Source organism: Silurus meridionalis, chromosome 7 (assembly GCF_014805685.1).
Source record: "Silurus meridionalis isolate SWU-2019-XX chromosome 7, ASM1480568v1, whole genome shotgun sequence".
NCBI classification, from domain to species: Eukaryota; Metazoa; Chordata; class Actinopteri; order Siluriformes; family Siluridae; genus Silurus; species Silurus meridionalis.
In genome coordinates this window covers 27,642,057-27,659,499 of record NC_060890.1, presented here as the reverse complement: position 1 = coordinate 27,659,499, position 17,443 = coordinate 27,642,057, and the positions used below count along the sequence as shown (strand labels likewise).

At 43.4% G+C, this 17,443-nt stretch overlaps 1 protein-coding gene across 5 annotated transcripts in view; it reads left to right on the top strand.

Annotated features, from left to right (window-relative positions):
- Positions 1-17,443, top strand: part of LOC124388459 (A disintegrin and metalloproteinase with thrombospondin motifs 14) — a 59,915-nt gene that overhangs the window by 28,717 nt on the left and 13,755 nt on the right. For all 5 annotated transcript variants that reach the window (XR_006926419.1, XM_046853090.1, XM_046853089.1 and 2 more), the window contains exons 7-16: positions 3,286-3,391; positions 5,237-5,380; positions 5,922-6,054; positions 8,921-9,034; positions 9,298-9,446; positions 9,538-9,710; positions 14,021-14,154; positions 15,218-15,341; positions 15,738-15,818; positions 16,646-16,809. Coding sequence is in view for 4 of the 5 variants with exons in the window: in XM_046853090.1 (XP_046709046.1) it covers positions 3,286-3,391; positions 5,237-5,380; positions 5,922-6,054; positions 8,921-9,034; positions 9,298-9,446; positions 9,538-9,710; positions 14,021-14,154; positions 15,218-15,341; positions 15,738-15,818; positions 16,646-16,809 (1,322 nt within the window). In the remaining variant the exon portion in view is untranslated. The remainder of the gene's footprint in view (positions 1-3,285; positions 3,392-5,236; positions 5,381-5,921; positions 6,055-8,920; positions 9,035-9,297; positions 9,447-9,537; positions 9,711-14,020; positions 14,155-15,217; positions 15,342-15,737; positions 15,819-16,645; positions 16,810-17,443) is intronic.

The following is a 17,443-nucleotide window of genomic DNA, read 5'->3' as shown; positions in this document are numbered from 1 at the left end:
CACACACACACACACAATAATAATATGAAGAAGTAGGATTTTTGACATTAAAGATGAAAGTGATTAGAATGATTTCTCCCAGTGTTTGTTTCCCTCTGTGCATGTGATGACAGGTTAATGTCTGGACATGCTCTGTGTGTGTGTGTGTGTGTGTGTGTGTGTGTGTGTGTGTGTGTGTGTCTTTATTTTCTGAAAGATTAAACACTTTTGCACCTATTTGTATGTTTAAATAAAAAGCTTCAGCTATGCCATGGAGACGGAGTGTGTTGTGGAGAAACACGTTCGTGTCCTCGGGCCAATGAACAAACGTCACACCCCAGTGTGAAGCCTTCACTACATGACACGAGAAACTGCAGCCAAACACTGCTGCTCACACACACACACACACACACACACACACACGTATACAGTACCACCATAAGTAGTCCGGACGCAGCTTCTTCTTCACTGATTATTTATATTATTTTCAACATTGTGCATTAATACTGAAGAATCCTAACTATAAAAGAACGCCTGGAATTCTGTAATAAACAAAAACGTGTTGAAGAACCCAGAATGTTTTTAATTTTCGTTTTTAATTATCCAAAGTAACTCCAAGAAGCTTCGATGCTGCTCAGCAAACTCCTGACTTTCTCTCACTCAGCCTCACGAGGTGTCACCTGGAATGGGGTTATAGCAGGAAACACTCAGTTAAGGAAAGAGAAAAGATCCATCATTACTTTGAGAAATGAAGCTCAGTCGAACGCTATGATGGAACAAGCTCTCATGAGGACTGTCCCAGGAAAGGAGGACAGAGAGCTACCTCTGCTGCAGAGGATACGTTTAATAGAATCACCAGCCGATTTACATAAAAGCTTTTTAGAGTTGAATTAACAGATATAGTTCAACATCCACTGTTCAGAGGAGACTGCATGAGTCACATTGGGACACAAACCATTACTTCAAATGAACAACAAGCAAAAGAGACTTGGACTAAGAAACATGAGTAATGGACATTAGATCAGTGGAAAACTGCACTTTGGTCTGATGAACTGAAATGTGAGATGTTTGGTTCAAAGCTCAGTGTCTTTTTTTAGATGTACAGAGGATGAACGGACAGTTCCTGAATATGTGGTTCCCACTGTGAAGCATGGATGAGAAGGTGTGAGGGTGTGAAGATGTTTTGCTGGAGACACTGTTGGTGATTGAGTCAGAATTGAGGACACACATAACCAGCATGGTGATCACAGCATTCTGCAGTGACATGCGGTCATCACATCTGGTTTCTACTTAAACCATCATTTGCTTTCCAACATTACAACGACCCCAAACACACCTCTGGGTTCTGTAAGAGCTGTTAGTTCAACAATGGGAGTGATAGAGTGCTGCATCAGATCACCTGACCTCCACAATCACCACATCTAAATCCAGGTGAGATGCTTTGGGGAAGTGAAGGGAAAGCAGCCAACAAGCACTCAACACTCTTGGAACTCCTCAAGATTGTTGGAAACCCATTCCAGGTGACGACCTCATGAATCTGATGAGAGAAAGCCATGAGGTTGCCATTATTTATATATTTCTGAAATCCTCATGTTGAGCTTCATGTCAATCTCCTGATGTCACACACTCATTTAGCTGGGGGTCATTTTGGATCATGTTTGCATATTCATCATCCTGACTAATCACAAGGCTCAGCTCATGCTGATTATTCGTAATGGACAGCTGGCATGATGCTATTAATTGTTGATAATGATAATCTCTTCTAGTTCCTCAGCAGCGTTCTCCTCAGAGCTCCAGAGGAACACTAAACCAATCACATTCCGTTGATCTCTTCTGTTTTACGCCGGCTCATGCTGAAGCTGCTGGTTGTCTGTGTGTCATATTTGTGAGACTTTTCTGCTTTTCGCCTGCATGCCAAAGACTGTCCAGATGTTCAGTAGCATGGCAACTTCTCCCAGATGTTTTGTATAAAAAGAGGACAGAATGAGAAAGCTAGCTCTGCTCTGTCGCTGCTGCACATGTCTCGGTCGAGTGTCTTACACAGGGTGTGTTGTGTTGTGTTTGTGCTTGGCTTTGTGTGTATGTAAATGTGTAATTGTGACCTTGTAATGTGTGTGTGTGTGTGTGTGTGTGTGTGTGTGTGTGTGTGTGTGTGAGACAGTGAGCTGGTGATCCAGAGGAACGTCGGCTAAGCGAAAGCTAAATGCTTGTGGCTTCTGCTAAAGCTCATTTCTGCACACAGCACTGTTCGCATGCGCGAGCACACACACACACACACACACACACACACAGCGTAATCAGGAATCAATAACACACTGTGTGTCCATTAGCACTATGTCCTGTATCAGTGTATCAGTTCTTTACTCTGGGATCTGATTGGCTGAAATCAGCAGCAACAATAACACAGGAAATTATACACATGGATGGATGGATGGATGGATTAATGGATGGATGGATGGATGGATGGATGGATGGATAAAGAGATGGAGAACTAATGTAGTGGAATGGTAGAGGAATGTGAGAGTGATAGTAGATGGTGGAGGAGGGACAGAGAGTGGGTACAGGGATTATTAGAGGATGGATGGAGTATCGATAAGGGAGAGATTGAGGAGGGATGGAGGAGGAATGTAGGAGTGATGGACGAGTGATAAAGAAATGATGGAGGAGTGAGTAGAGGAAGAATGTAGGAGGAATGGAGGAGTGATGGAGGAGTAAGTTAAGGACGGATGGAGGAATTATGGAGGAGGAAGTGGAGGAAGAATGTAGGATGGATGGAGGAGTAAGTGAATGAGGGCTAGAGAAGTGAGTGGAGGAAGAATGTAGGAGGGATGGAGGAGTAAGTGAAGGAGGGATGGAGGAGTGATAGAGGAGTGACTGAAGAGTGATAAAGTAGTGATGGAGGAGGAATGGAGGAGTGATAAAGAAATCATGGAGGAGTGAGTAGAGAAAGAATGTAGGAGGGATGGAGGAGTAAGTGAAGGAGGATGGAGGAGTAATGGAGGAGTTAGTGAAGGATGAATGGAAGAGTGATGGAGAAGAGAATGGAGGAGTGATGGAGAAGTGAATGGAGGAGTGATATAGGAGTGAATGGAGGAGTGATATAGGAGTGAATGGAAGAGTAAATGTAGGAGTTATAATGGAGTGATGGAGGAGTGAATGGAGGAGTGATAAAGGAGTGATGGAGGAGAAAATAGAGGAGTGTTAAAGGAGTGATGAAGGAGTGATATAGGAGTGAGTCCATGCATTCTTCTAGAACATTCTGTGATGTGTAACATGCTCTTGTTCATCATGACCTGTGTTGCCTAGGTTATGCCCCCGTGACGGGAATGTGCCACCCTCTGAGGAGCTGCACGCTGAACCACGAAGACGGATTTTCCTCGGCGTTCGTCGTCGCTCACGAAACCGGCCACGTGTGAGTCTCCGCCTCTTTACCTGCTGCTGAGGGTTTCAGCTGTCACACGTGTGGAAGGAGTCTCCAGTGTCAGGGCTGTGGGACGGTCAGAGGTAGCGATGTAACATGAAGTTCTGCAGACAGAGGCAGAGGCGTTCATGAATTTTTGCGGTTGCTATGGTGACATGACGTAACGAGCCGCTGGTTTTCGGGAAAGAAACGTGTGTTTATAGATTCTGTAACATAAATAAGAACAGGAACTTGATTGGCTGAAGTTCTACAACATCAAAGTAACTATAAACAGATAAGAAAAAAAAACACATCGATCATGTTTCATTAATGGAAACCTGGAATTACTGGAATATTGTTATAGGAAGCTAATGGGCATGGTGTGTGTGTGTGTGTGTGTGTGTGTGTGTGTGTGTGTGTGTGTGTGTGTGTGTGTGTGTGTTCTCTGCAGTTCGTATGATTGTTTGTTAGACGACCCGTTTGAACACAAGTGGCCCAAACTCCCAGAGCTGCCGGGTATCAACTACTCGATGGATGAACAGTGTCGCTTTGACTTGGTGTTGGTTACACCATGTGTACAGCTGTATGTCTCCACATTATACACACACCTGTTCACACACCTGTACACACTGTACATTTCTGTACACACCCTGTACACACACACACCTGTACACACACACCTGTACATACACCTGTACATTTCTGTACACACCTGTACACACCTGTACACACACTGTACACACACCTGTTCACACACCTGTACACACCTGTACACACACCTGTTCACACACCTGTACATTTCTGTACACACCTGTACATTTCTGTACACACCTGTACACACACCTGTGCATTTCTGTACACACACCTGTACATTTCTGTACACACCTGTACACACTGTACATTTCTGTACACACCTGTACATTTCTGTACACACCTGTACATTTCTGTACACACCTGTACATTTCTGTACACACACTTGTATATTTCTGTACACACCTGTACATTTCTGTACACACACCTGTACTGTGGGACGAATAAAGGTTTATTTTATCTTATCATACACACCTGTACATTTCTGTACACACCTGTACACACACACCTGTACATACACCTGTACATTTCTGTACACACCTGTACATACACCTGTACATTTCTGTACACACCTGTACACACACTTGTATATTTCTGTACACACCTGTACATTTCTGTACACACACTTGTATATTTCTGTACACACACCTGTGCATTTCTGTACACACACACACCTGTACACATACCTGTGCACACGCCTGTACACACACTTGTATATTTCTGTACACACCTGTGTGTGAAGAAATTTCCCACTGTGGGACTAATAAAGTTTTATATTATCTTATCTTACACACCTGTACACACACCTGTGCATTTCTGTACACACCTGTACACACTGTACATTTCTGTACACACCTGTACACACACACCTGTACATTTCTGTACACACCTGTACACACCTGTACACATACCTGTGCACACGCCTGTACACACACCTGTGCATTTCTGTACACACACCTGTGCATTTCTGTACACACACCTGTGCATTTCTGTACACACACCTGTGCATTTCTGTACACACACCTGTGCATTTCTGTACACACCTGTACATTTCTGTACACACCTGTACACACCTGTACACACCTGTACACATACCTGTGCACACGCCTGTACACACACCTGTACACACCTGTACACATCGATCATGTTTCATTAATGGAAACCTGGAATTACTGGAATATTGTTATAGGAAGCTAATGGGCATGGTGTGTGTGTGTGTGTGTGTGTGTGTGTGTGTGTGTGTGTGTGTGTGTGTGTGTGTGTTAGGTTGGGTATGGAACATGATGGTCAGGGGAACCGGTGTGGAGATGAGACCAGTATGGGAAGCATTATGGCTCCGCTGGTTCAGGCGGCGTTTCACAGATACCACTGGTCCCGCTGCAGCAAACAGGAACTCAACCGCTACTTACAGTAAGATCTGATCTCACTTCCTGTCCAAGAGTCTGATCTCACTTACCATCTCACATATTTTCAGATTGTACTTTCTGTTTAATGTCTTCTTCCTGGAAGTGTGATCTCACTTCCTGTCCATCAGTCTGATGTCATCTGTGGTCCATCAGTCTGATCTCTTTGCGTATTCTGTCAGTCTGATAGTTCGGTAAACTTCTGGACTTCTGTTTCTTTCTGTGAGTGAGTTTGTTTCTTTCTACACGTCTGATCTCACTTCCTGACCACAGATCCATCCATCTATAATCATGATATAGTCTGATCTCTCTGCAGATCCGATTTGTTATTAAAATCTCATTTTGAGTCAAGTTTATTTCTATTGCGCTTTTCACAGCAGACACTGTCTCATAGCAGCTTTACACAATATTAAGAGTGAAGAGTGAATGATGTGTTTAATCCCTGATGAGCAGCACAGTCACGTATTTCAGGATGGAACTCAGAACTATTCCTTATCACTAGATGATAAAATATGTGCGGTGTGTGTGTGTGTGTGTGTTCTCTGCAGTTCGTATGATTGTTTGTTAGACGACCCGTTTGAACACAAGTGGCCCAAACTCCCAGAGCTGCCGGGTATCAACTACTCGATGGATGAACAGTGTCGCTTTGACTTCGGTGTTGGTTACACCATGTGTACAGCTGTATGTCTCCACATTATACACACACCTGTACACACACCTGTACACACACTTGTATATTTCTGTACACACACCTGTACATTTCTGTACACACACCTGTACACACACCTGTACACACACCTGTACATTTCTGTACACACACCTGTACACACACCTGTACATTTCTGTACACACACCTGTACATTTCTGTACACACCTGTACATACACCTGTACATTTCTGTACACACACCTGTACACACACCTGTACACACACCTGTACACACACCTGTACATTTCTGTACACACCTGTGTGTGAAGAAATTTCCCCACTGTGGGACGAATAAAGTTTTATATTATCTTATTTTACACACCTGTACACACACCTGTACACACACCTGTACATTTCTGTACACACCTGTGTGTGAAGAAATTTCCCACTGTGGGACTAATAAAGTTTTATATTATCTTATCTTACACACCTGTACACACACCTGTACACACACCTGTACACACACCTGTACACACACACACACACACACACACACACACACCTGAACATTTCTGTACACACACCTGTACACATACCTGTGCACACGCCTGTACACACACCTGTACATTTCTGTACACACACCTGTACACACACCTGTACATTTCTGTACACACACCTGTACACACACCTGTGCATTTCTGTACACACCCCTGTACACACACCTGTACTGTGGGACGAATAAAGGTTTATTTTATCTTATCATACACACCTGTACACACACCTGTTCACACACCTGTACACACACACACCTGAACATTTCTGTACACACACACCTGTACACACACCTGTACACACTGTACATTTCTGTACACACACCTGTACACACCTGTACATTTCTGTACACACACCTGTACACACACCTGTACACACCTGTACACACACCTGTACACACATCTGTACACATACCTGTACATTTCTGTACACATGTACACACCTATACACACCTGTACACACACCTGTACACACACCTGTACACACCTGTACATTTCTGCACACACACCTGTACACACACATGTACATATCTGTAAACACCTTTACACATCTATATCTATCTATCTATCTATCTATCTATCTATCTATCTATCTATCTATCTATCTGTCTGTCTGTCTGTCTGTCTGTCTGTCTGTGTGTGTGTGTGTGTGTGTGTGTGTGTAGGTGTGTAGGTGTGTATGTATGTACACAACTGTCCACACCTGTACACATCTGTACACATACCTGTGCACACGCCTGTACACACACCTGTACACACCTGTACACACCTGTACATTTCTGTACACACACCTGTACACACACCTGTACACACACTGTACATTTCTGTACACACCTGTACACACACCTGTACACACACCTGTACATTTCTGTACACACCTGTACATACACCTGTACATTTCTGTACACACACCTGTACATACACCTGTACATTTCTGTACACACACCTGTACACACACCTGTACACACACCTGTACACACACCTGTACATTTCTGTACACACACCTGTACTGTGGGACGAATAAAGTTTTATATTATCTTATTTTACACACCTGTACACACACTGTACACACACCTGTACATTTCTGTACACACCTGTGTGTGAAGAAATTTCCCCACTGTGGGACGAATAAAGTTTTATATTATCTTATCTTACACACCTGTACACACACCTGTACACACACCTGTACACACACCTGTACACACACACACACACACACACACACACACACACCTGAACATTTCTGTACACACACCTGTACACACACCTGTTCACACACCTGTACACACACCTGTACATTTCTGTACACACACCTGTACACACACCTGTACATTTCTGTACACACACCTGTACACACACCTGTGCATTTCTGTACACACCTGTACACACACCTGTACTGTGGGACGAATAAAGGTTTATTTTATCTTATCATACACACCTGTACACACACCTGTTCACACACCTGTACACACACACACCTGAACATTTCTGTACACACACACCTGTACACACACCTGTACACACTGTACATTTCTGTACACACACCTGTACACACCTGTACATTTCTGTACACACACCTGTACACACACCTGTACACACCTGTACACACACCTGTACACACATCTGTACACATACCTGTACATTTCTGTACACACATGTACACACCTATACACACCCTGTACACACACCTGTACACACACCTGTACACACCTGTACATTTCTGCACACACACCTGTACACACACATGTACATATCTGTAAACACCTTTACACATCTATATCTATCTATCTATCTATCTATCTATCTATCTGTCTGTCTGTCTGTCTGTCTGTCTGTCTGTGTGTGTGTGTGTGTGTGTGTGTAGGTGTGTAGGTGTGTATGTATGTACACAACTGTCCACACCTGTACACATCTGTCCACACCTGATATAAAAAAAATAACCCATTTTATACATATACAGTATAGAAAAGTCTCTGAATATGTATTTAAAAATGGCTGAGTTTTCTGCTGAGACTATCTCTGTCTCTGGTTCTCTTTCTGTTTGTCCATCTGTCTTTTCACCTGTCTGTCTGTCCATTCATCCATCTGTTTGTCTGTTCACCCATTTGTCCGTCTATCCATACATCAGTTTGTCTGTCTGACGTTTGTCCGTCTGACTTTCTATCTGTCTGTCCACCTGTCTACACCTCTTGCTACAATCCCTGTCTATATATTTCTGTCTATCTCTGCTTGTCTGGCTGTCTCAGTTTTTGGTATCTCTGTTTGTCTCTCTCTCTCTCTCTCTCTCTCTCTCTCTCTCTCTCTCTCTCTCATTTATCCTCTGTCTCTCTGCCCTCTTTACCCCTGTAGTTCAGGACGTATGATCCGTGTAAGCAGTTGTGGTGTAGTCATCCTGATAATCAGTATTTTTGTAAGACAAAGAAAGGACCTCCAGTGGATGGGACGGAGTGCGCACCTGGCAAGGTCAGAGTTCATAACCCTCATAACTTTACATAACCTTGCCACACCCCATCATATCTCACCTCACCACACCTCACTTCATCACATCACACCTTCCCACACCTCACCTCACCATACCACACATTACCAGTGGCCTGGCAGGTTCTCTACAGTTTGTTGGTCTCTGTCTCCCCCTGGTGGTCATCACTAGCCATGAGCAAGAGCTCTGGGCATATGAACACAGGTAAAGCTCATCTCATCTGAACTGTGTGTGTGTGTGTGTGTAGTGGTGTTTTAAAGGTCACTGCATCTGGAGATCATCTGACCAGCTGTATGGTCATGATGGAGGATGGAGTCCATGGGGAAGGTTTGGGTCCTGCTCCAGAACATGTGGGGGAGGGGTTCGCTCTCGCAGCCGGCAGTGTAACAACCCACCGTGAGTGCGCACACACACACACACACCTAACAGACACATGCAAGTCTAACACACATACATACCTGTTGTGACTGTACGTGTCTGTGTGTAGTCCAGCGTATGGGGGACGTGAATGTCCAGGCTCTGAGTTTGATTATCAGTTGTGTAACACTGAGGACTGTCCCGGTCCTTATGAGGACTTCAGAGCGCAGCAGTGTGTACAACGCAGCAACAAATACCACAACAACATCAAACACACCTGGCTGCCTTATGAACATCCGCAAGGTAACTAACAACACACTCATACACACCTCTACACACCTCTACACACTCATACACACCTCTACACACTCATACACACCTTTATACACCTATACACACTCATACACACCTTTATACACCTATACACACTCATACACACCTTTACAGACTCATACACACCTCTACACACTCATACACACCTTTATACACCTATACACACTCATACACACCTTTATACACCTATACACACTCATACACACTCACACACCTCTACACACTCATACACACCTCTACACACCTCTACACACTCATACACACCTCTACACACTCATACACACCTTTACACACTCATACACACATTTATATACCTATACACACTCATAAACACCTCTACACACTCATACACACCTCTACAGACCTCTAGACACTCATACACACCTCTACACACTCATACACACCTCTACACACTCATACACACCTTTATACACCTATACACACCTTTTCAGACTCATACACACCTCTACACACTCATACACACCTTTACACACTCATACACACATTTATACACCTATACACACTCATACACACCTCTACACACATACACACCTCTACACACTCATACACCTTTACACACTCATACACATTTATACACCTCTACACACTCATACACACCTCTACACACCTCTACACACTCATACACACCTTTACACACTCATACACACCTCTACACACTCATACACACCTTTACACACTCATACACACCTTTATACACCTCTACACACTCATACACACCTCTACACACTCATACACACCTTTATACACCTATACACTCATACACACCTTTATACACCTATACACACTCATACACACCTTTACACACTCATACACACACTCATACACACACCTCTACACACCTACACACTCATACACACATTTATACACCTATACACACTCATACACACCTTTACAGACTCATACACACCTCTACACACTCATACACACCTTTACACACTCATACACACATTTATACACCTATACACACTCATACACACCTTTACAGACTCATACACACCTCTACACACTCATACACACCTTTATACACCTATACACTCATACACACATTTATACACCTATACACACTCATACACACCTTTACACACTCATACACACATTTATACACCTATACACACTCATAAACACCTCTACACACTCATACACACCTCTACACACCTACACACTCATACACACCTTTATACACCTATACACACTCATACACACCTTTACACACTCTACACACTCATACACATTTATACACCTCTACACACTTATACGCACCTTTACACACTCATACAAACCTTTACACACTCATACACACCTCTACATACTCATACACACCTTTAGACACTCATACACACCTTTATACACCTATACACACTCATACACACCTTTACACACTCATACACACCTCTACACACCTATACACACTCATACATACCTTTACACACTCATACACACTCATACACACCTCTACACACCTACACACTCATACACACCTTTACACACTTATACACACCTTTACACACTCATACACACCTCTACACACTCATACACACCTCTGCACACCTCTACACACTCATACACACCTTACACACTCATACACACCTTTATACACCTATACACACTCATACACACCTCTACACACCTCTACACACTCATACACACCTCTACACACTTATACACACCTTTACACACTCATACACACCTCTACACACTATACACACTCATACACCTTTATACACCTATACACACTCATACACACCTTTATACACCTATACACACCTTTATACACCTCTACACACTCACACACCTCTACACACTCACACACCTCTACACACTCATACACATCTTTACACACTCATACGCACCTCTACACACTCATACACACCTCTACACACTCATACACACCTCTACACACTAATACACACCTCTACACACTCATACACACCTGTACACACACATACGCACCTCTACACACCTGTACACACACATACGCACCTCTACACACCTGTACACACTCATACACACCTCTACACACCTCTACACACTCTACACACCTCTACACTCATACACACTCTACACACCTCTACACTCATACACACCTCTACACACCTCTACACACTCATACACACCTGTACACACACATACGCACCTCTACACACCTGTACACACTCATACACACCTCTACACACTCATACACACCTTTACACACCTCTACACACTCATACACACCCCTACACCCTCATACACACCTTTACACACCTCTACACTCATACACACCTCTACACACCTGTAAACACTCATACACACTTATACACACCTGTATAAACTCATACACACCTTACACACTCATACACACCTTTATACACCTATACACACTCATACACACCTCTACACACCTCTACACACTCATACACACCTCTACACACTTATACACACCTTTACACACTCATACACACCTCTACACACTATACACACTCATACACCTTTATACACCTATACACACTCATACACACCTTTATACACCTATACACACCTTTATACACCTCTACACACTCACACACCTCTACACACTCACACACCTCTACACACTCATACACATCTTTACACACTCATACGCACCTCTACACACTCATACACACCTCTACACACTCATACACACCTCTACACACTAATACACACCTCTACACACTCATACACACCTGTACACACACATACGCACCTCTACACACCTGTACACACACATACGCACCTCTACACACCTGTACACACTCATACACACCTCTACACACCTCTACACACTCTACACACCTCTACACTCATACACACTCTACACACCTCTACACTCATACACACCTCTACACACCTCTACACACTCATACACACCTGTACACACACATACGCACCTCTACACACCTGTACACACTCATACACACCTCTACACACTCACACACCTTTACACACCTCTACACACTCATACACACCCCTACACCCTCATACACACCTTTACACACCTGTACACACTCATACACACCTCTACACACCTGTACACACTCATACACACCTCTACACACCTGTAAACACTCATACACACTTATACACACCTGTATAAACTCATACACACCTTTACACACTCATGCACACCTCTACACACCTCTACACACCTATACACATCATACACACCTTTACACACTCATACACACTCTACACACTCATACACACCTCTACACACCTCTACACACTCATACACACCTTTACACACTCATACACACCTCGACACACTCATACACACCTCTACACACCTCTACACTCATACACACTCAAACACCTCGACACACCTGTACACACTCATACACACCTTTACACACTTATACACACCTCTGCAAACCTCTACACACCTGTACACACTCATACACACCTTTACACACTTATACACACCTTAACACACCTCTACACACTCATACACACCTTCACACACTCATACACACCTTCACACACTCATACAACACCTCTACACACCTCAAAACACCTATACATTCATACACACCTTTACACATTCATACACACCTTTACACACTTATACACACCTTTACACACTCATACACACCTTAGCACACCTCTACACACTCATGCACACCTTTACACACCTCTACACACTTATACACACCTTTACCCACTTATACACACCTCTGCAAACCTCTACACACCTGTACACACTCATACACACCTTTATACACTCATACACACCTTTACACACTTATACACACCTTTACACACTTATACACACCTTAACACACCTCTACACTCTCATACACACTTTCACACACTCATACACACCTTTACACACTTATACACACCTTTACACACTTATACACACTTTTACACACTTATACACACTTTAACACACCTCTACACACTCATACACACCTTCACACACTCATACACACCTTTACACACTTTTACACACTTATACACACTTTTACACACTTATACACACTTTAACACACCTCTACACACTCATACACACCTTCACACACTCATACACATCACTACACACCTTAACACACCTGTACACATTCATACACAACTTTACACACTCATACACACCTGCACACACTAATATACATACACACCTGTACACACACATACATACCTCTACTTACCTGTACACACCTAAACACAATTCTACCTATCTACAAACCTGTACACACGTCTATACACCTGTACACACTTTCGAAAATGATGTGTGTGTGTGTGTGTGTGTGTGTGTGTGTTAGAGGACCGTAAGTGTGAGCTCAGTTGTCTCTCTAAAGAGACAGGGGAGGTGGTGTTCATGAATCAGGTGATGCATGATGGGACAAGATGCAGTTACACTGATCCATTCAGTGTATGTGCCAGAGGAGATTGTTTGGTGAGGATAGACCTGTCTGTCTGTCTCTCTGTCTGTGTGTGTCTGTCTGTCTCTCTGTCTGTGTCTGTCTGTCTGTCTGTCTGTCTGTCTGTCTGTCCGTCTCTCTGTCTGTGTCTGTCTGTCCGTCTCTCTGTCTGTATGTCTCTCTGTGTCTGTTCATCTCTCTGTCTGTATGTCTCTCTGTCTGTGTCTGTCTGTCTCTCTGTCTGTATGTCTCTCTGTCTGTGTCTGTCTGTCTCTCTATCCGTATATCTCTCTGTCAGTGTCTGTCTGAATCTCTGTCTGTCTCTCTGTCTGCGTCTGTCTGTCTCTCTGTCTGTGTCTGTCTGTCTCTGTCTGTCTGTCTGTCTGTCTCTGTCTGTGTCTGTCTCTCTGTCTCGTCTGTCTGTCTCTCTGTCTGTATGTTTCTCTGTCTGTGTCTGTCTGTCTCTGTCTGTCTGTCTCTCTGTCTGCATCTGTCTGTCTCTCTGTCTGTATGTTTCTCTGTCTGTGTCTGTCTGTCTGCGTCTGTCTGTCTCTCTGTCTGTATGTTTCTCTGTCTGTGTCTGTCTGTCTCTGTCTGTCTGTGTCTCTCTGTCTCTCTCTCTCTCTGTCTGTATCTCTCTGTCTGTGTCTGTCTGTCTCTCTGTCTGTATCTCTCTCTGCCTGTGTCTGTCTGTATCTCTTTATGTCTGGCTGGCTCTCTCTCTTTGTCTGTCTGTCTGTCTGTCTGCTTGTCTTTCTCTCTGTATGTCTCTCTGTCTTCCTGTTTGTATCTGGGATTCATTGTGTCTTTATCTGTCTCTCTGTCTGTCTCTTTCTCTCCATCTTTCACTCCATTTCCCATCTGTCTTTCTATCCCTCTTCATCTGTCTCTCTGTCTTCTCCTCTGTCTCCATCCTGTCTCATTGTCATCCTATTTCTCTGTTTCTGGTTGTATCTTTTATTGTATTGATAAACATCTTCCTCAATGATTTTCACCTCTAACTGACTTTCTCTCTCTCTCTCTCTCTCTCTCTCTCTCTCTCTCTCTCTATATATATATATATATATATATATATATATATATATATATATATCTCAGCATGTAGGGTGTGATAGAGAAGTTGGATCATATAAACAGGAGGATAAATGCGGTGTGTGTGAAGGAGACAACTCTCACTGCCGCACTGTCAAACTGACTCTCACCAAAACCCCCAAAATCAAAGGTAATGATAATAATGATGATGATGATGAGAAGGTGATGATGATGAAGAAGATTGAAGATTGTGATGATAATAAATATGGTGATGATGATAATGAAGATGGTTATAATTATAATGGAGATGATGATGAAGATGATAATGGAGATGGTGATGATGAAGATGAAGTATAGTGTTCTGAAGATCAGGGATATTAGCTGTAACTCTCTTTCTCTCTCTCTCTCTCTCTCTCTCTCTCTCTTTCTCTCTTTCTCTCTCTCTCTGTGGATCTCTCTCTCTCTCTCTCTCTCTCTCTCTCTTTCTCTCTCTCTCTCTCTCTCTCTCTCTTTCTCTCTCTCTCTCTCTCTCTCTCTCTCTCTCTCTCTCTTTCTCTCTCTCTCTCTCTCTCTCTCTCTCTCTCAGGATTGTTGAAGGTGTTTGATATCCCAGCAGGAGCGAGGCACATCGTGATTGAGGAGAACACACCGTCTCCACACCTCATGGGTGAGATCAGGAGGAATCAGTAAACCATGTGTTGGAGGATTGTACACTGAAACTTCTCCTCTTCTTTCTGTTCATTTTCCTTCTCCTCCTCATCCTATTCCTCCCCTTTTTCTCATCTTCTCCCTCTGTTCAATTCTTCTCATCCTCTTTTCTTTCCTCCTCAACTTCTACCTTCTTCTACTCCTCTTCTTCTTCTTCCTCCTCCTTCTTGCCTAATCCTCCCTTTCTTACCCCATCTTCTTTTCTTCATTCTCCTCCTCCTCCTCCCTTCCTAATCCTTCCTTTCTTACTTCTTCTTTATTTCACCCTCCTCCACTTCCTCCTCTTTTCTTTTTCTCTTCTCTTCTTCCTCTCTTCCTCCTCATCTTTTTTCTCCTCCCTTTCTCCTCTGATTCTTCTTTCTCATCCTGCCTTCCTCCTCTTTTCTTCCACCTTCTCTTCTACTTCCTCCTCCTTCTCCTCCTCCACTTCTTCCTCCTTTCCTTCTTCTCTTCTTCCCCATTTTCCTACCTCTTTTCTTCTTGCTAATTTTCCTTTTCCTCCTCATCCTCTTCCTCCCCCTCCTCCTCCTTTTCTTCTTCCTCCTCATTTACCTCCCATTCTTCCTCTTCCTTCTCCCATCTTTCTCTTCTTCCTCCCCTACTTCTCCTCCTGTGCAGTAAGGAGATGTCCTGCAGCACTAGGCTGAAGTGTATGAGGACGTTTCTCACTTCAGCAGAACGTAAAGAGTCTGGAGTTTATATCTGCTGGAACACCAGGAACACCGGCCTTACACACTATTACTCACAACCAAATAACACACGCTGGTTATGTTCTGTGTTCCTCAGCGGTTAAAAGTCAGGTGACTGAGAGTTTCATCCTGAACGCTAAAGGAGACGAGGTGAAGAGCAGGACGTTTATAGAGAGTGGTGTGGAGTGGGAGTACACAATCCACGAGGAGAAGGAGACCCTCAAAACCACTGGCCCTCTGAATGAAGCCATCATAGTACTGGTGGGATAACACACACACACACATACACACACACACACACACACACACACACACACACATACACACTCACACTCACTAACACTCACACACACTAACAAATGCACTAACACACACACAAACACACACAATAACACACACACACTAACAATTGCACTAACACACACACACACTAACAAATGCACTAACACACACTCACACTCACTAACACTCACACACACTAACAAATGCACTAACACACACACATACACACAAACACACACTAACAATTGCACTAACACACACACACACTAACACATGCACTAACACACACACACACACACACACACACACTCACACACACACTCACTAACACATGCACTAACAAATACACACTAACACACACACACACTAACACACTAACACACACACTCACTCAGTAACACTCACACACTAACAAATGCACTAACACACACACAAACACACACACTAACACACACACACACTAACAATTGCACTAACACACACACACACTAACAAATGCACTAACACACACTCACACTCACTAACACTCACACACACTAACAAATGCACTAACACACACACATACACACACTAACACACACACACTAACAATTGCACTAACACACACACACAC